This window comes from Entelurus aequoreus, linkage group LG16 (assembly GCF_033978785.1).
Source record: "Entelurus aequoreus isolate RoL-2023_Sb linkage group LG16, RoL_Eaeq_v1.1, whole genome shotgun sequence".
NCBI classification, from domain to species: Eukaryota; Metazoa; Chordata; class Actinopteri; order Syngnathiformes; family Syngnathidae; genus Entelurus; species Entelurus aequoreus.
In genome coordinates, this window is record NC_084746.1 from 42,572,359 (window position 1) to 42,592,380 (window position 20,022).

The window sequence follows — 20,022 nt, forward strand, 5'->3', positions numbered from 1 at the left end:
ATTTTCCAATATACGTTTTACAAAAAAAGTCTTTCCACAACCGCTAGGCCCTACAATCAAGCATGAAAAAGGTGTATAAAATCTAGGCTCAAAGTCTACTTGTTCCATTTTTTCAATATTTTTTCTAATACCCAAATGGCAACGTTTTTCCGTTAGAAAAGAGACGTCTCTTGTCGTACACCACTCTAAACTTCTTTTCAAATGAAGTGTTTTTTAAAAGGAAGCCCCCTTTTATCGCGAACAATTTGTTGATGTGGCGTGTATATCTCACCCGTTTCCTCTCCCTGTAGATAACCCTCCACCAAATCTTTGACACTGTCAAAGTTGACCCTCTCGCAACACTCACGGGTTTGAGTGATTCCCTTGGCACGCAGCACAGTTTTTTTACCCTGAAGGGTTTGGTAGGCATAACTCTTTGGACCGGCAGAGGCAAATTCTTGAATGCTGTCGCCCCCCAACTCATCCGTCAACTCCCCTAGATACGAACCCGTCTCCAGAAAAGCTTCCCCCTCATTTACCGTGTAGATTAAACTATCGGTGTCTGTGTAAAGAACTCTCTCTTGCAGCCTCTCTAGGTACCCGTACATTTTTAAGCGTGCGTAAGCAGTGGTAAAAGCGGCGATAAATACATTATTTGTGCTACCGGGAAGCACCACGCTGTTTTTGCCATATCTCCACTGTACCATAGCAATCTTATCGCTGAGAAAGGAAAAATATTCAACCTTATATTTTTCTGAAAATACAAAGTCGAAAAATTCAGCACTTTCACATTCGTACTCGGAAACAAACCCCCACCTCCTAAGTACGACCCCGCCTACTTCTAAGAGCGCCAAATTCATTTTGCAAAAAGACAGTCTAGTGTGAACATCTCCTACAGCCGCTTAAAAAACATGCAAAAAGCAACAACAAAAAAAAACTTACCGCATATAGGTGTAGGACTTTTGTCGTCTTTTTCGATAATGTTGTCCTCGAGCAAGTCTTCGGTGTGGAGAGTATTTTGTGGGAAAAACCCCTCTTCTTTCACCGCGAGCAAGCCTTCAGCCTCCGCTGGAACGTCATTGGTGAGTAGCTCTTCAATGGCGGGACATTCGGCGTCTTTTTCGACAATGTTGTCCCGGCACAATTCTTCAATGATGGCACTCTTTTGTAGTAAAAAAGCTTCCTCGTCTTCATCCTCTTTTGCAACCAGTTCTTCAATGTCAACCTCCTCGACACTTTTTGGCGGGAGACCCGTTAAAGGCGTCCAACGCGCCAGAGGCGTAAAAGAAACATCTGTAAGTAAATGTATATATATATATATATATATATATATATTGTATGTTTTTTCTTGTAAAATAAAAATCGTACCTACCAAATTGTGATTGTAAAAAAGCAATCACTTTAGATTCTTCCCACAAGCCCTCTATAAAACAAAATAATGAATACGCATAATATTACACAACTTTTTGGGGACTTTTGACCACTTGTCCAACTTTTCTCCCCCCGCTCCTCCTGCAACTTTGTTGGGGTTCGTGAGGCCTGCGGTGGGTCTTGTGGGACTAAATAACGGGTGTAATTTTAAAACATTTTGGAAACTTTTGACCACAATACAAACCCTTTATTAAGTAAAAAATATTAAAAATCAGTAATTTGGTAACATTACAAACAGCAGACCTTTTAGTGTCTAGAGAAATAACATCTGGTTTTTGTCGACAAATTCTCCCGCCTTAAATCTGTCTCTACCACTCTCTTTGAGCATGGTTTTGTCAACAAAAAAGCACCTGTCAACAATAAATCTGTCTCTACCTATCTCTTCGAGCATGGTTTTGTCAATAAAAACCAGCTGCCAACAATAAACCGCATACCAACCAATTTGCTGTGTGTGTGTGTGTGTGCGTCTGTGTGTGTGATTTCAGCCCGCCAAAAACAAAAACTAACAATAAAGATGGTAACTTTGCTTAAAAATATTTATTCATACCCTAATTGTGCTGTTTCTTACGCGTGTATTTTTTAAACATGTTCATGACTTTTGCTGTGTATGTCTTCTCACTGCTGCTGTGCTGCTGTGAAAGTCCCTAAAGGGTGTTCTTACCCCTCCAAACTCTCTCTCTCTGTTTATAATGCATATGTTCTGCTAGATTTACTCTCTATTTAATCCAAAGAAAAAAACTAACCAACAATGGTAAATTTTTACCATCGGTCTCCAAACTACGGCCCTACCACAAACGCGGTACGCCGACGTCCAAAATCCGGCCCCCTAATTTTTTAGATATTTTTAGATTATTCTGTACATATTGGGCATTCATAGACTCACGAGGTCAGCGGTGAGACTTATGGTAATGGTATCAGTGTCATTTTTGAACATTTTCATGACTTTTGACCACTTTTCCAACAAATTAGTCAAAAAATTACGGGGCGTATTGTTTTCAAAGGGGAGGAGCCCCGTAAAAAGTTTCAACCAATCAGACTAGTAGAAAGATTGTTTTCAAATACTATTGGTTGATGTATTGGCAGGGGAGGTCCTTTCGTACTCCGTCGGGGGTGTGGTCTCAAAAGACAACCTTCTTTTCGTCGTCAGTACGCATTTCCAATTTCGACTGCTTCGAAACAAGACGTCTATCTTCTCCTTCATTTCTCCCATACACTCTCGCCATGCCGCTATAGGAACCACCACCACCGGGGTAAACACCCCGCATTCAGAGTTAAAAGACTCCAAAGAAAAGACGTCTGGTTCGGTCGACTGAGGCTGATAGGATCCGTTGATTTTAGGAGCACGGAGACTGGCACGAAAAAACCAACGACCTGAGGCCAAAAAATCCTACTTTTCCGAGTAGCGTCGTGGTAAGTTTTATCATTTTTATAAATTGAAACTGGCGTTTCGCTAATCATGCCTACTGAAACAACAGCTTTCTCCATCTTTTCCATTTTCTCTTAATGCTCGTACTAACAAAGACTTACCATTCACATATACCAGTGTATGTGTGTGTGTGTACGTACATGTGTTAATACTCAAAAAGTCGTAAATCGCATTTTGACATAAAGTGTCTCCCCCCTTAGCCCCACCTTCCTCTGACCTCCCCTTCACCCCACCCCTCCTCTTACAGGGCCATCAATCACATTTTGACATAAGGTGTCTCCCCCTCAGCCCCGCCTCCTTCTGACCTCCCCTTCACCCCACCCCTCCTCTTACAGGGCCATCAATCACATTTTGACATAAGGTGTATTCCCCCCTCAGCCCCGCCTCCTTCTGACCTCCCCTTCACCCCACCCCCCTGTGACCTTTTGACCTTAAGGTCGTAAATCTTTTTTTGACTAAAGGTTTATCCTTATCCTCTCTCTGGTGGGCTGAGGGTTTCAATTCTCTTGACACGTGAACAAAAACGGCAACATAAATAAAAATTTAAAAAAAATAAATAAATAAAAAAATATATATCAATCCATCCATTTTCTACCGCTTATTCCCTTCGGTGTCGCGGGGGTCGCTGGAGCCTATCTCAGCTGCAATACATATATAAATAAATAATTTATATGTATTAATTTATTTATTTGTTGCCCGTTTTATATATATATATATATATACATATTGTATGTATATATGAGGTAGATCACCTCGACATGGTCATTTAAAAAGTAGCTCGCCTGCTGAAAAAGTGTGGGCACCCCTGGTGTAGAGCTAGCCTAACAACATAAACTCCAATGGGGAAGGAAGTCTTGCCGGAGTTTGCACTGGTAGTATCTGTTAACTTGCCTTTTAACTTATCTGTTAACATGTCTTTAGAACATTGTGTGTCTGCAAACATCCCATGTATGCCCTATAGTTGCTTTGCAGTGTTGTTTAGTTAAAAAGGGAACATAATATATTACACCCAGTACCAGATGTCAGTCACATTTAAAATGTAAATGTAAAAGATCAGTTAGAATAATACATAATGTGGATATAGAGAACATACAAACCCTTTATTTATTGAATCAAAAATACTGAAATTCCACAACTTAGTGAATTTGTAAACAGCTAAAATTATACACAAAGCAAACTATAACCTGCTATCCAAGAATATACAACAATTCTTCTCAAAAAAAAGAGGAGAAATATAATCTTAGAGAAAATTTTAATTTAAAACATTTGTTTGCACGTACAACACTTTAGACCTTCAGTATATTTGTATGTGGAATTAAATTATGGAATGGATTAAGCAAAGCAATCAAATAATGTACTAATATGATCCACTTCAAAAAACTCTTCAAACTTAAAGTGTTTACAAAGTACAAAGAAGAAGAACCATGATAAACATTCAGAATTTATTTCATCCATCCGTTCATTTTCAAAATAATGTCACTCATCTCACCATATGAAATGTAACTTACTTCACCGAGTATTTTTTATTTATTTGTATTGTGATTACTTATGGAGTATATTGTGAATAAATTGAGAACAGGAAGTGAACTTAAGTTTTAGGAAAAGGGGTAGGATTAAATAGGCTCTGCTTCTTCCTACTCCTTTTCGAACATGTTGAAAAGAGAAACTGGAAATTGCGATGTATCATGTTGTATGCTTGCATGTTCGAAATAAACTCAAACTCCAACTCAATGGTAAAATGGGTTATACTAGTATAGCGCTTTTTCTACCTTCAAGGCACTCAAAGCGCTTTGGCACTATTTCCACATTCACGCGAGGCGCTAACTACGACCCATCGGGAGCAAGGGCGAAGTGTCTTGCTCTAGGACACAACGGACGTGACTAGGGTGGTAGAAGCTGGGGATCGAATCAGGAACCCTCAGGTTGCTGGCTTGGCCACTCTCCCAAACGCGCGACGCCGTCCTTGGGAGAGTGGTCTCACAGGCCAATCTCCCAAGGAATGTGACCTGGGAGGCCCTAAAAGTCACAGGAGACAGATGGAGGAATGCATGCACTTGGATAGTATAGTAAAGTAAAATATAAACATCTACATGCTTGCATTGTTTTAGTTTGAACTGTTCAAATCGCGAAAAGGATAAAAGTTTCTTATAGGGATCAACTGTATTGCATAGTTCGCATTTTAGTGGTAAGATCTAGGCCCTTGGGTACTCAGATAGTGTGCATACTGTTTGCGGCACAATAGCCATATTGGTTTGGTGGCCCAACACTTTTGTCAGTAAAAGTCAAGTGACTTGATACAACTTACAGCTATTGGCTATGCAGCTTTTTGCTACCATGTGATTGGCCATCACTGTTGTCAGTCGAGCTCAGGGGTCAGCAACCCAAAATGTTGATAGAGCCATATTGGACCGAAAATACAAAAAAAAATTGGTCTGGAGCCGCAAAAAATTAAAAAAGTCTTATAGAAGTGCAATAATGAAGGCAACCCATGATGCAAATGTCTATATTAGCAATAATAGCCCACTAGGCAACCCATGATGCAAATGTCTATATTAGCAATAATAGCCCACTATCAAAATGACTATGTGTCACAGGCGGACACAAATCTTTGTTGACAGGAGTGTAATACTTACTCTACTCATTTTTACACCCTTGGAACTCATTAGTAAAATAGAGGCTTCTCAGAGGGTGAGAAAACTTCTGGAAACTACTGGCTCAGAATGGCCATGTGTAGACATGTGTGTCCAAGTTAAAGGAAACTGCAGGCTGTCGTCTTCTAGTCACTAGTATGTAGTCGATTTATTACAATATTTGCAAGCTCGGTGACGTTTGCTGTGGTCTGTAACGGCACACAAACAACTATCAGAAATCAGATATGTCATTGAGACATGCAAATATAAATTAAATACACAGATGACATGAGTAAAGGAAATTAAATGAGCTCAACTATACCTACAAACGAGGCATAATGATACAAAATGTACATAAAGATAGCCTAAATAGCAAGTTAGCATCGATTAGCTTGCAGTCATGCAGTGACCAAATATGCTTCATTAGCACGCCAACAAGGCAGTAACATCAACAAAGCTCACCTTTGTGCATTCACGCATAAAAAGTTTGGCGGACTTAATGAGACAAAGGAGTGGCATAAAACGTGTCTTACTGTGGCAGCGTCGGAGAAAGTTGTACATGTAAACAAACAACGGGGAGATCAAGGGGCGCCAAAATTTGTAGGACAAAACTGCGCTCGCCAAATACTGTCATCAGTGAAGCATGTTTGATATAAACAGTGGATTTTTTTGTGTCATTTTTGCCCTCCTACAGAAACCATAGTAAAACAAAAAATATATTTTTCCCTCAGGGAGCCACTATGGTGGCGCTAAACCGCGAGTTGCCGACCCCTGGTCTAGCTAGTTGGCCAGCTGCCAGGAGGAGTCACAGGAGTTTATCAGCGACTATTGTAAGTTTTAAATTGTTGTTTGTTCTGTCTAAGTCTCGTCAGCTGGACACCTGTGGAGCGTGTCAATGCATTTTCTTTATTTTTATGACAATTTACATTGTAGATTGTCCCTGAAGACATCAAAACTATGAATGAACACATGGGGAGTTATGTACTTAACAAAAAAAGGTGAAATAACTGAAAACATGTTTTATATTCTAGTCTCTTCAAAATAGCCACCCTTTGCTCCGATTACTGCTTTGCACACTCTTGGCATTCTCTCAAAGAGCTTCAAGCACACCTGTAAAGTGAAAACCATTTCAGCTGACTACCTCTTGTAACTCATCGAGAGAATGCCAAGGGTGTGCGAAAAAGTAATTAGAGCAAAAGGTGGCTATTTTTGTCAGAATAATTGTATACAAGTTATCACACAACTTTGTGTTCCATTGAGTTCAGGTTCCTTGCGAGAAGACAAAAGCTGTCTTTCATCTTATCAAGCAAAAGGCTTGTAAAACTCCACTGTGTGCGATGGGATGCGACATGGAGGTGTCTGTTTCTTTGATCTATTGTCAGTCACAGGAAGATCTTGTCCTGACCCGAGATCTACAAAGCGGAGAGAGAGCAGGCCCTCACACTGCTCCAAGCACCTTTTCTTTGAACTGTTTATGACCGAGTGCAACAGCATTTATGACCACCTCCCCTTAGGAGCAGCTGCGTGTATGTAATCAGAAAATGTCGAAATAAAAGAGGAGCGCGTGGGGACTGCCTTCAGAGCGTGGTGGGAGACTGTACAAAGTTGCAGCCCAGAATCCTGTCTCTGTTTGGTTTCTTTGCTTCTTGTCTTGTCTAATAGATGTCATCGGTGTTTGAACCTGACAATTTTGAAGAAACTAGAATAGAAAACATGTTTTCAGTTATTTTACCTTTTTTTGTTTAGTACATAATTCTACGTGTGTTCATTCATAGCTTTGATGCCTTCAGTGACCATCTACAATGGAAACAGTCATGAAAATAAAGAAAACACATTGAATGAGAAGGTGTGTCCAAGCTTTTGGCCTGTACTGTATATGTATGGTAAACCCTCGTTTGATTTTCCGCAAAATAGGACTCAATATTTATTAATCAAATATTTTCATAGCTAGTTTATATAGTTTACAATCTTCTAATTGTTGATCCTTAATGTTATGATAGCCCTCTAGACATGACATTTTAATCACTCTTACACTCTTATAATCCAATACAGTATTGTTGCCTGAGGCTGAGTCAATCCGTGGCCACTATACTTAGGGGAAAGCTTTGATTGCTTTGGTCTCAATACTACAGTAGTATTGATATTTTTATGCTTGAAAATGCTTGATTCAGGCCCAAAATACATAAAATATGTGTCTCTGGCTGTTCTCATTCATCAAGGTCATTCAGGGCATTCAATCGATCGCAACTTTCTAAGACAAACTTTACATAAAATATGGTTTTAAAAATTATATAATTTTTCCAGAAGCTGCAGTCTCTGAAGTGCAATGTGGTGAGGGAGGAGTGTATAGCACCAAGTGATTTATTAATTCTATTGATATTTTATAACTATTTTTTATAACACACGCACACTAAAATGCATGCATGTGTATATGAAGACCTATTTTTTTTTTGTCTTGTTTCTAGTGATTGTATATTTTATTTTTGTTACTCTTAATTTTTGCTCATTCCATTTTCTTTTTGACCAGGACATTTTTTGTATTTATAATCCTTTCAATGTAATTACTATTTCAATTAGAGGAAATATTTTTTTTTGTGGCTTACTGTACGTTTTAGACTCAGACTTAGACTTCCTTTATTGTCATTCAAATTTGAACTTTACAGTACAGATAAGAACGAAATTTCGTTGCATTAGCTCGTTGTAGTGCAGGATAAAAGAGCAATAAGGTGCAGATATAAAAAGATTTACTGTACAGATAAATATATTGCACTTTTGCATATGCATCCACGTTTACGGTTGTATGTTATATTGTCTTTATATTTCAGCGAGTTTTAATCCGTTTTTTGGGGGAATTGAGGGGATTATTATGATTATTATTTTAGTTTTCTTCTTCTGAACGCACATTCAGTAACATAACGAGTAGAGCTGTCACCTGTTCCACTGTCTCGGTGTAACATATATCATATATGATTGTGAAATTCACAATCATGATATAATGTTATTGATCTGATATACTTCCAACACGAACAGAACAGCGTCCTGACGGAGAAGTTCTGTCCCCCATTTGTCTGCACATTTTACATGAGACCGTGATGAAGAATAAAGTAGCAGTATTTCCACCATACAGTGTGTGCGCACCTGTGATGCCGCCCTGGTACAACCTCAAAGCTGAGCAGTGAGGATCCCCTGGTGGGCTTGGTAGAAGCATTAGGGACCAGGCTACGACTGTCCTTTTGTTGAAGTAAAATGCTTCTGGTCTACGTATAAAAGTGTGTGTCCGGTGGCCAGGCGGGAGAGATTTGTCAATTTTCTGGACTTTGTACACAGTGTTGGAATATTTTGAAAAATAGTTTTTACGCTTTTGCTTTACATTTCATTTTACTTCACTAGATTAATTCCTTGGACTAAAAGTAGGAACACACAGATAATGTAGTTTATTGTTTTAATTTAAAAGGTCATTGTGTTCTTTCCTTCCCATGCTACATCAATGACGGTTGATTTTGTTTAGTCTCGCATGTTCATGTTGGTCATTATTGCAATAACAAAGTTCACCTACGCCCCCCCCAAAAAAAGTGAGAATCCCTGATAGGAGAAACAAAAATACAGGATTTTAGGCGTCAAAGACCGTAATGTTTATAGCTACACATTCTCATTTCCATAACAAACCTTGAAAATCCAGCCTCTGCAGCTGGATCACTCCAGCCCCAGAAATGGCACCCATCATCATTGAACTTTAAACACACCAGGCTTGTCTGCCCTTGTCCATTAAAGAGGATGAAGACTTCCCTATCGACGATCATTTTTGCTTCTCAGATGCATTTGCAATTGTTCGCGCTTTCCTTTATAAAGGGGCATTGTCCTACCAGGTTATTCCTTTTTATACCTGTCTTGATAAAGCGAGGAGACTAGAATTGAAGTTTACCAACGTATTCTTCAAATGGTGTAAGTATAAATATTAGCAATACCAGCACTGCAGAGAAGACTGAGCCCTGCAAGGTCAGGCACGTTCTTTGAAGATAGTTTCACCCCCACAAGAGAGAGAGAACAAGGATAAACCTTTAGTCAAAAAAAGATTTACGACCTTAAGGTCAAAAGGTTATAGGGGGGTGGGGTGAAGGGGAGGTCAGAAGGAGGCGGGGCTGAGGGGGAGACACCTTATGTCAAAATGTGATTGATGGCCCTGTAAGAGGAGGGGTGGGGTGAAGGGGAGGTCAGAGGAAGGTGGGGCTAAGGGGGGAGACACTTTATGTCAAAATGCGATTTACGACTTTTTGAGTATTAACACATGTACGTACACACACACACATACACTGGTATATGTGAATGGTAAGTCTTTGTTAGTACGAGCATTAAGAGAAAATGGAAAAGATGGAGAAAGCTGTTGTTTCAGTAGGCATGATTAGCGAAACGCCAGTTTCAATTTATAAAAATGATAAAACTTACTACGACGCTCCTCGAAAAAGTAGGATTTTTTTGAATCGTACTCAAATTCCTCCAACCGAGTCTTTGCGGGAGAAGTGGTGCTTGGAGGGTTATGGAATGATTGGATCTTTTGGATACGTTTTCCGATACCAGATGGGAGATATCTGTTTGTTTCAGCTGAAAGAGAGAAGAGACGAAAGCCCTTTTTCGATTGCATCGTCGCTATCAACCGTGGATTGGGATGTTTTAAGTTTGACAATGCCTGATATTTTGTGGCATGATCGTTTTCCGATGGAAAAACGTGTAAAAGGAAGCTTGTTTACTTACCCGACGCTGGATGAGTTGCGTGAGAGAAGAATTCTGTTTAGCGCTACTTGGGAGACGAAATCTTCTGCCTCAGGTCGTTGGTTTTTTCGTGCCAGTCTCCGTGCTCCTAAAATCAACGGATCCTATCAGCCTCAGTCGACCGAACCAGACGTCTTTTCTTTGGAGTCTTTTAACTCTGAATGCGGGGTGTTTACTCCGGTGGTGGTGGTTCCTATAGCGGCATGGCGAGAGTGTATGGGAGAAATGAAGGAGAAGATAGACGTCTTGTTTCGAAGCAGTCGAAATTGGAAATGCGTACTGACGACGAAAAGAAGGTTGTCTTTTGAGACCACACCCCCGACGGAGTACGAAAGGACCTCCCCTGCCAATACATCAACCAATAGTATTTGAAAACAATCTTTCTACTAGTCTGATTGGTCGAAACTTTTTACGGGGCTCCTCCCCTTTAAAAACAATACGCCCCTCATTTTTTGACTAATTTGTTGGAAAAGTAGTCAAAAGTCATGAAAATGTTCAAAAATTACACCTGATACCATTACCATAAGTCTCGCCGCTGACCTCGTGAGTCTATGGATGCCCAATATGTCCAGAAAAATCTAAAATATCTCAAAAAATAGGGGGCCGGATTTTGGACGTCGGCGTACCACGTTTGGGGTAGGGCCGTAGTTTGGAGACCGATGGTAAAAATTTACTATTGATGGTTAGTTTTTTTCTTTGGATTAAATAGAGAGTAAATCTAGCAGAAAATATGCATTATAAACAGAGAGAGAGAGTTTGGAGGGGTAAGAACACCCTTTTGGGACTTTCACAGCAGCACAGCAGCTGTGAGAAGGCATGCACAGCAAAAGTCATGAACATGTTTAAAAAATACACGCGTAAGAAACAGCACAATTAGGGTATGAATAAATATTTTAAGCAAAGTTACCATCTTTATTGATAGTTTTTATTTTTTTGTTTTTGGCGGGATGAAATCACACACACACACACACACACACACACACACACACACACACACACACACACACACACACACACACACAGCAAATTGGTTGGTATGCGGTTTATTGTTGGCAGCTGGTTTTTATTGACAAAACCATGCTCGAAGAGATAGGTAGAGACAGATTTATTGTTGACAGGTGCTTTTTTGTTGACAAAACCATGCTCAAAGAGAGTGGTAGAGACAGATTTAAGGCGGGAGAATTTGTCGAAGCAAGCAACCATGTCTTTTAAAACAGGTTCTTAACAAACATATGTTTTTTAGATTAGGTACTCAAGCATATTTAAAGAGAAAAAAACTCTGCTAGCGCACACAGTCTCCAGAGGCTTTTGAAAATGAAGGGTATATTTTTTTACTGATTGTAATATATTTGTTTGCAGTTTATATAATAACAAGTATTTATTTTTTAACAAAAACAGTTATTCATTGCGCGGAAATTTACGCTCAACCAAGGGACGTTCTAGCAGAACCTTCATCCATTTTGCGTAAGTACAGATTATTTTTTTACATTGTTTTATTACCTTTGTTTTATAACGTTATTGGTATATTTTATTTAGACGATGATTTAATCGACGATGAAGTAAGAGACGACGAGCTTTGTTCGATTGATCTTACAAAGTTGGAAAATGACTCACAGGGTGAGTTAAAACTATTAAAATGTGTAATATTATGCGTATTCATTATTTTGTTTTATAGAGGGCTTGTGGGAAGAATCTAAAGTGATTGCTTTTTTACAATCACAATTTGGTAGGTACGATTTTTATTTTACAAGAAAAAACATACAATATATATATATATATATATATATATACATTTACTTACAGATGTTTCTTTTACGCCTCTGGCGCGTTGGACGCCTTTAACGGGTCTCCCGCCAAAAAGTGTCGAGGAGGTTGACATTGAAGAACTGGTTGCAAAAGAGGATGAAGACGAGGAAGCTTTTTTACTACAAAAGAGTGCCATCATTGAAGAATTGTGCCGGGACAACATTGTCAAAAAAGACGCCGAATGTCCCGCCATTGAAGAGCTACTCACCAATGACGTTCCAGCGGAGGCTGAAGGCTTACTCGCGGTGAAAGAAGAGGGGTTTTTCCCACAAAATACTCTCCACACCGAAGACTTGCTCGAGGACAACATTATCGAAAAAGACGACAAAAGTCCTACACCTATCTGCGGTAATTTTTTTTTTGTTGTTGCTTTTTGCATGTTTTTTAAGCGGCTGTAGGAGATGTTCACACTAGACTGTCTTTTTGCAAAATGAATTTGGCGCTCTTAGAAGTAGGCGGGGTCGTACTTAGGAGGTGGGGGTTTGTTTCCGAGTACGAATGTGAAAGTGTTGAGTGAAATCGACAGCGCCACATGCGGCTAAAGTCGTTTGTTTTTTATTTTTATTTTGCAGGCGCTAAGAAGATAAAGAAGAAGAAGAGGAAGAGTCGTGAGCTGAGGAGACTGGAGCGAAAAATACAACAGATCAAACAAAACTACAAGATATTGGCTCGTACCTTTGAGACGTTGTTTAACAGTGTTTAATACATGTTTGATTGATATAACCGCTTTATTGATATTTTTTTGTTGTTTTTTTTTGTTTTGTTTTTTTAGAGAATTAGAATGGCTGAGGAAAAATGTGTAGTTACGTCTGAATTAGCGGGGGATGTCAGTGAAATAGAAAATGAAAACGTTTCTAATCAACGTTTAGAAGTAAATAACCAGGCAGAATGTGATTCGGACTATTTTTTTCCATTACATCGTGCGCTTCGTCAGGTCGAAGCAAATAACCAAGCAGAATGTGATTCAGACTTTTTTCATTCTTTACACAATGCGATTTTTCGTTTAAACTGGAGAGCAGTCTATGATCCATCTTTGCAAGATACTCATAACATATCAAATTTAAACACAAACACAGACGCACACACACAGCCACAGCAGCACGACGATTTTGAGGAGGTGGGGGCGCAAGGTGAAATGGTGAGGACGCCACAGCAGAGCCCCACTCATGACCATCCAAATTTAAATGATACCCAGAGAGGCGAAAACACAGACGCACGCACACAGTCACAACAGCATGACGATTTTGAGGAGGTGGGGGCGCAAGGTGAAATGGTGAGGACGCCACAGCAGAGCCCCACTCATGACCATCCAAATTTAAATGATACCCAGAGAGGCGCGGGTATAAATGTCTTGAGACGCGAAGTGTTTAATAATGTTGAGTTAAAAAGTGTTTTATCTTTTCCTCAAAACAATGGTGTAACAGATTATGCCACATTTTACCGCCGAGTTATGGGAAACCTTGAAAACTTGACAGAAAGGGTAGTTGAGGAGGCTAGACCCAATGACACTGTTCAATTAGAGTTAATCGGTGACGGTAGAAGAAATCATACTTCGTTTACGTTTCAAAACGATGCCGGGGAAGTAATGAATGCTTTTCAAGAAGTGCTAGATTTACTGCTACAATCAAATGCGTCGATAATGAATGACAACGAAATACATGTAGTAGTTCAAATAGCACATAACCCTAGAGGCGGTGTTAGAAGAAAATCTGATACCCTTTTAGAACACGAACTATACAAAAAGAAAGCTCGCTATCTGTATAAACCATACAATACAGATAATCAACTTTGTTTTGCCATTAGTCTAGCCCATCTGATTCATTCTAAAATTACAGATAGTCAGGCTGTGGCGATGGCTAAACAAATACAGAGAAAAGCCGGCTTAGATGACCAAACAGCCGTCACTTTTAGTGATATTTCTAAATTTGAAAAAGTTGTACGACGTAAAATTGTTATACTGTACAGAGAAGAGGATCAACGTCCCTTTTCACTGTTTGAGACGGAATTTCCAAAATCAGATAACCCGTTGTATTTGTATTTATCTCAAAATCATTACAACGGTATCTCTGACATTAAAGGATTTTTGTCAAAATCGTACGTTTGCCACTACTGTTACAGAGGGTACACCAATTACAGCAGACACCAATGCGACGGCCATTGCGTAGTGTGTAATAATAACGACTGCGTAAAAATAACGGGAAAAATGGTCTTTTGCCAGGATTGCAACATGTGGGCCAGGTCACCTACATGTCTACTCAAACATAGCGAAAAACAGCTGGTGAGGGGTAAACTCGTCAGCATTTGCGATCGTCGAAAAAAATGCCTTGAATGTGGGCTATATTACGATGTACCCGTTGCTACAGGTATTGTCAATCACAAGTGCCCCAAGTCAAAATGTCAAATATGTAAAGTGGCGTTACCCCGCAGTGACACAGAGGCGGCAGGAACAGGACATCTTTGCTATATACAAAAACTACCATGCGATGTAAAGCACAATGATAACATCATATTTTACGATTTTGAGACGTTTGTCGATGCCAATAACACGCACATTCCCTTTTTAGTCTGTACAAAGACGTTGCAAGGAGAAGAGTGGTGTGCTTTTGGGACGGACTGCGTTGCGGTTTTTCTCACACATTTTAGGAAAGCTCGTTTTCGTCAATCTACATTTATTGCCCACAATTCCAGAGGATTTGACGGATACTTGATTTTGAGTGGTATGGTACAGTTGGGCATAGCACCCTCTATCATTATGCAGGGGAGTAAAGTTCTCCTTTTTGAAGACCGTGATTTTAGGCTAAAATACATTGACTCGGTTTCTTTCCTTACCATGCCACTCAGCGCCATGCCTAATGCGATGGGACTCGATGATTGCTGGTCCAAGGGGTATTTTCCTCATAAATTTAGTTCGGAGGAACATTTAAACTATGTTGGAAAATACCCCCCAATCACCAATTACGGAGTAGAACGCATGACGGCTGACGAGCTGTACAAGTTTGAGATGTGGTATCATGAAAAGAGTCAAGAGGTCTTTGATTTTCAAAAACAGGCGATACATTACTGTAAAAATGATGTTGACGTTTTGCGGGCAGGATGCATCAAATTTAGAGAGGAATTTATGAACGAAACGCATGTTGATCCCTTTAGTAAAATTACCATAGCCTCGGCATGTATGAAGGTGTTTGTGACTAATTTTCTCGAAGCAGACTCTCTAGCCATACCTTCCTCAGATAACTACCGAGGGACATGTAAAAAATACTCACATGCCGGCATCCAATGGTTAGAATGGGAGGCGCATCGTCGTGGAATTTTTATACAGCACGCTTTAAACAAAGGAGAAAAACAGATGGGTTCATACTTTGTAGACGGTTTTGCTGTAATCGGCGACAAACCGTTTGTCTGGGAATTTCAGGGATGTTTTTATCATGGCTGCCCGACGTGTTTTGAACCCAGTGCCATTTGTCCTTTGACAAACACTCGTTTTGAAGAGTTGCACAGGGCTACCGAGGAAAAAAAAGGAGGCTTTAAAGCGCGACCACAAGGTCAACACCATTATCATTAGAGAGCATGAGTGGAATGAGATGAAAAAATCACACCCCGTGGTAATAAACTTTCTCAAAACTCACAATTTCCCCGAACCTCTCATTCCACGAGATGCTCTTTTTGGGGGTAGGACGAGCGCGTTTAGATTGAGGTACACGGCGGGTGAGAAGCAGCGTGTATTGTACGAGGATGTCACCTCTCTCTACCCGTATGTCAACAGTGCATTTTCTTATCCGCTGGGTCATCCCATCATCATCCATACGGATTTTGACAATGTTCAAAACTATTTTGGTCTGGTCAGAGCCAAGGTTTACCCTCCTCGCGGTCTCTATTTTCCAATGCTACCCCACAGAACGGTCAAGGGCAAACTAGTGTTTACACTTTGTCGTACATGCGCCGAAAACAATAACCAACAGGGGTCTTGCGAGCATGATGAGGAAGGTAGGGCGCTGACGGGAGTTTGGGTCACGGTCGAATTTACCAAAGCTCTGCAGTTGGGGTACAGAGTTGGTAAGATTATGGAGGTGTGGCACTTTGAAAAGCAGAGCCGTAGCGTCTTTACGGGTTACGTTCAAACTTTTCTAAAGGGGAAGCAAGAAGCTTCTGGGTATCCTAAAGAAGTCATCGATGCAGAAGGCAGGGAAAAGTACATTCGTGAATATCATGAAAATCAGGGAATACTGCTGGATGCTAAAAAAAATCGAGCTCAACCCTGCCAAGAGACAAATGTCAAAACTCTTTTTAAACAGTCTTTGGGGAAAGTTTGCGGAGAGACACAATAGAACTCAGACCACCTTGGTGAAAAAAAGTGCTGAATTTTTCGACTTTGTATTTTCAGGAAAATATAAGGTTGAATATTTCTCCTTTCTCAGCGATAAGATTGCTATGGTACAGTGGAGATATGGCAAAAACAGCGTGGTGCTTCCCGGTAGCACAAATAATGTATTTATCGCCGCTTTTACCACCGCTTACGCACGCTTAAAAATGTACGGGTACCTAGAGAGGCTGCAAGAGAGAGTTCTTTACACAGACACCGATAGTTTAATCTACACGGTAAATGAGGGGGAAGCTTCTCTGGAGACGGGTTCGTATCTAGGGGAGTTGACGGATGAGTTGGGGGGCGACAGCATTCAAGAATTTGCCTCTGCCGGTCCAAAGAGTTATGCCTACCAAACCCTTCAGGGTAAAAAAACTGTGCTGCGTGCCAAGGGAATCACTCAAACCCGTGAGTGTTGCGAGAGGGTCAACTTTGACAGTGTCAAAGATTTGGTGGAGGGTTATCTACAGGGAGAGGAAACGGGTGAGATATACACGCCACATCAACAAATTGTTCGCGATAAAAGGGGCTTCCTTTTAAAAAACACTTCATTTGAAAAGAAGTTTAGAGTGGTGTACGACAAGAGACGTCTCTTTTCTAACGGAAAAACGTTGCCATTTGGGTATTAGAAAAAATATTGAAAAAATGGAACAAGTAGACTTTGAGCCTAGATTTTATACACCTTTTTCATGCTTGATTGTAGGGCCTAGCGGTTGTGGAAAGACTTTTTTTGTAAAACGTATATTAGAAAATTGTGAACATGTCATGAATTCTGTACCCGATAACATTGTGTGGATTTATACTTCCTTCCAGCCCATCTATGCTGAACTAAAAAAGATGAATAAAAAAATAAAATTTGTTAAAGGATTGCCTGATTCTTTTGAAGATGAAAACTTGTTTCCGTACGATCAGACTCATTTGGTTATTTTGGACGATGTTATTTTTGAAGCTTCCAATCATCCTGAAGTGGTTAAAATTTTCACTCAGTACAGACATCATCGAAATATGAGCGTTATGATGCTGACCCAGAATGTTTTTCATCAAGGTAAATTTTCACGCACAATTAGCTTAAACTGTAATTATATGATACTGTTTAAGAACCCGAGGGACAGATTGCAGATTAACGTGTTGGCTCAGCAAATGTTTCCCTCACAAAAAAGTTTTTTCTTGGAAAGTTTTGCGGACGCTACTTTGGACGAGCATGGGTATTTACTGGTTGACCTGACACCTTTTTGCCCAGATCAATACAGACTAAGGTCGGGCTTGCTTCCGCATCAGTGGCCTGTTGTGTACGTGCCAAAAACATAATTTCAAAAATGTCAAAGCGTGTAAAAAGGAATGGTCCTATGTTAAAAGCTCTGTACCATGCATCGCCTCAAAAACGTCGAGACATTTTGAGTTACGGGTCTCCAGACTTTATTAGGACGCTGTGTGAAATTGCTTTAAACATTTTAAAGGGTAATGTTCCCTTATCTCCATCTCAATTTGCTAAACTTAAAAAACAAAAGAAAATCATCAGACTGCTGGCTGATAAAAGGACCGGACTAAAACGCAAACGTCAGACTCTAATGAAACAGTCGGGCGGTTTTCTTTTACCCTTGCTCTCTACAATCATACCGTTTATAGGAAGTCTTATCGGAGGATTGAGTGGAAAAGGTTAAAGATGAAAAAGGCTCAAAAAATGTTTCTCCTATCTCCCCACCAATTAAATCGTTTGACTCGAACTGAGCAGAGCATCAGACACTCGGCAGAGGATGATCTGGACGCTAAAATGAAAACCGTCTTAAACGAACATGGAATGAATCCTCATGAAAAAATAAAAATGTACGACACCTTAATGCAAAGATATCTTAGTTTGGTAAAGCAGGGCCAGCGTGAGGAAAAAAAGATGACTGTGACTTTACACAAGGATTCAAAGGATGACCCGTGGAACTTCCCTGATGATAAAACGCTGGATAAACCAAGGAACACAGCCGGGGAGCCGGAGGATGTCACGATGGCCCAAGTTATAAAAAACCTCCCCCATCGCGATCGTAGCAATGCCGAGTACATTATGAAAAAATTATCCGAGAATGATAAGGGATGGACCGCCAAAGGAGAGTTTGTTCAAAGCGGAACACCGGTGCAAGGATCTCATATGATCGATTTACTAAAACACCTAATGCAACGGACCAAAAGACCACAGAACCGTCCACCCGAGGGATGGAAAACATTTTTAACAGCGTTGTCGGAGCTAAACGTCCCTGTCTCAACCATTCATAACCCAGGAGCACGAGATCAATACAGACGTCTAAAAGCGGGTGTGGAGTTTGAACCGGCATGGAATGAAGAAGAGAAACGGGTTGGTTTGGAAAATGAAACATTTCTAACCCCTGAGAGGAAAAGAAAAAGTAAAAAAGTGACATTATCCCCGCGTTGGTTAAACCTTGAATGATGTGACATAAACTTTTGTTTTAATAAAATGTTTTTATTCATCAAACGCATTGTGTACAGCATTTTCATTTCAACGATTCAAAAAAGTTTCTAAACAACAGACGGTTTGTACGTTGCAGCTCCTACTATTATTCTTATTTAAGCAAGTACATCGTTGCAATTTTTTAACCAGGGTATATGCTTCAAGATCATTTTTTACTACATCATCATCGTATAAAGACAAAACTTGTTTAAAAGACAGTCCACAAAATCGATGGTACAGATAATAAACGCAGTGTTGACCACACACTACGGACAAAGGGTGTTGAAGCTGGAGGTCATGGTACAATATCCGATCAGACCGATTTTCCAAAAAGCTCAAGATGCTCCGTGGATAGTAGTCGAAATTGGGAGAAAATCCATAAGAATCAAAAAAAGTGGCGGTCCCATCTTCTTCCAGAGTCATCGATAACCAGTGCTCCCCCGGCCGATGTCCTTCGTGAGTGTTGACGATAAAGTAGGAGGGTGGGGTGAAGGAGTGAGTCAGCGAGATGAGTTGGTCGGAGGCCCATACACCACAAAAAACATCCCCCAACACTTGTTGCAAAAGCTTCTCCAATTGATGGTTATTCATTTCCAACATCAATAATAATCCACCAGCACTTGTCGTTTAGAATCAATTTCCAAAATAGAGTCGTAGCAGGCGTAAACCACAAGAGTGACCGTGTTGGGTAAGGGCACTCTGAATCTCATTTCCAGTCTTAAAGTTCCGTTTGAAACCCTGGACAATGCGTCGCTGTCCTCTCCCGGATTAAGATTAAACACGAACAACGAATACCCCCGCTCAAAATCTTGTCTGTTTATGCATAGAGGTAAATCTTTCAGATGCCTCCCTGTAGCACTAAAAATGTTGTAAAACTCTCTAACTGAAGCCCCCTGGTTAAATTGAGGTTGAAAAGCTTTGGAGGGAATTTGTTTTCCTGCTTGACAGAGAGTGATGTATTCTGCATTAAAATGCTGAAAATTAAAGGGGGAGAGATCCCTTCTTCCTGTGAAAGCTTCGTGATTCACCATGCCCAAAACAACGTATTTAGGCATCGTCCCCAAAAACAAATTTTCTTGGGTACATACTCTGGAATTTTCAGGGATAGAGTACGTTTTTACGCTGACCCTTGACAAAGGGTAGAGCGCGTTTCCTTTGAGTAAGGCTG

At 40.2% G+C, this 20,022-nt stretch overlaps 2 protein-coding genes and 1 long non-coding RNA gene across 14 annotated transcripts in view; 2 read left to right on the forward strand and 1 right to left on the reverse strand.

Annotated features, from left to right (window-relative positions):
• LOC133631035 (uncharacterized) overlaps positions 1-20,022 on the reverse strand; it is a 68,031-nt gene that overhangs the window by 20,582 nt on the left and 27,427 nt on the right. For 4 of the 12 annotated variants that reach the window (XM_062023014.1, XM_062023013.1, XM_062023007.1 and 1 more), the window contains 3 exons: positions 12,035-12,119; positions 10,216-10,426; positions 9,910-10,065 (listed from right to left, as the gene is read on the reverse strand). The exons of 4 other annotated variants lie outside the window; for them this stretch is intronic. The gene's annotated coding sequence lies outside the window, so the exon portion shown is untranslated. Of the gene's footprint in view, positions 1-9,909; positions 10,066-10,215; positions 10,427-12,034; positions 12,120-12,247; positions 13,361-20,022 lie in introns of those variants that run through there. 4 more of the 12 variants (XM_062023010.1, XM_062023011.1, XM_062023015.1 and 1 more) reach the window with 3 other exon arrangements.
• Positions 892-2,780, forward strand: LOC133631381 (uncharacterized). Its single transcript, XR_009821458.1, has 3 exons — positions 892-1,061; positions 1,190-1,274; positions 2,749-2,780. It is a non-coding gene; the product is annotated as an uncharacterized LOC133631381 (long non-coding RNA).
• LOC133631214 (uncharacterized) lies at positions 9,826-17,207 on the forward strand. The gene is made up of 7 exons (XM_062023372.1): positions 9,826-9,855; positions 11,520-11,697; positions 11,770-11,850; positions 11,909-11,959; positions 12,037-12,387; positions 12,612-12,710; positions 14,881-17,207. Exons 1-7 carry the CDS (start codon positions 9,826-9,828, stop codon positions 14,961-14,963), a joined length of 873 nt encoding a protein of 290 aa, XP_061879356.1. The 3' UTR covers positions 14,964-17,207.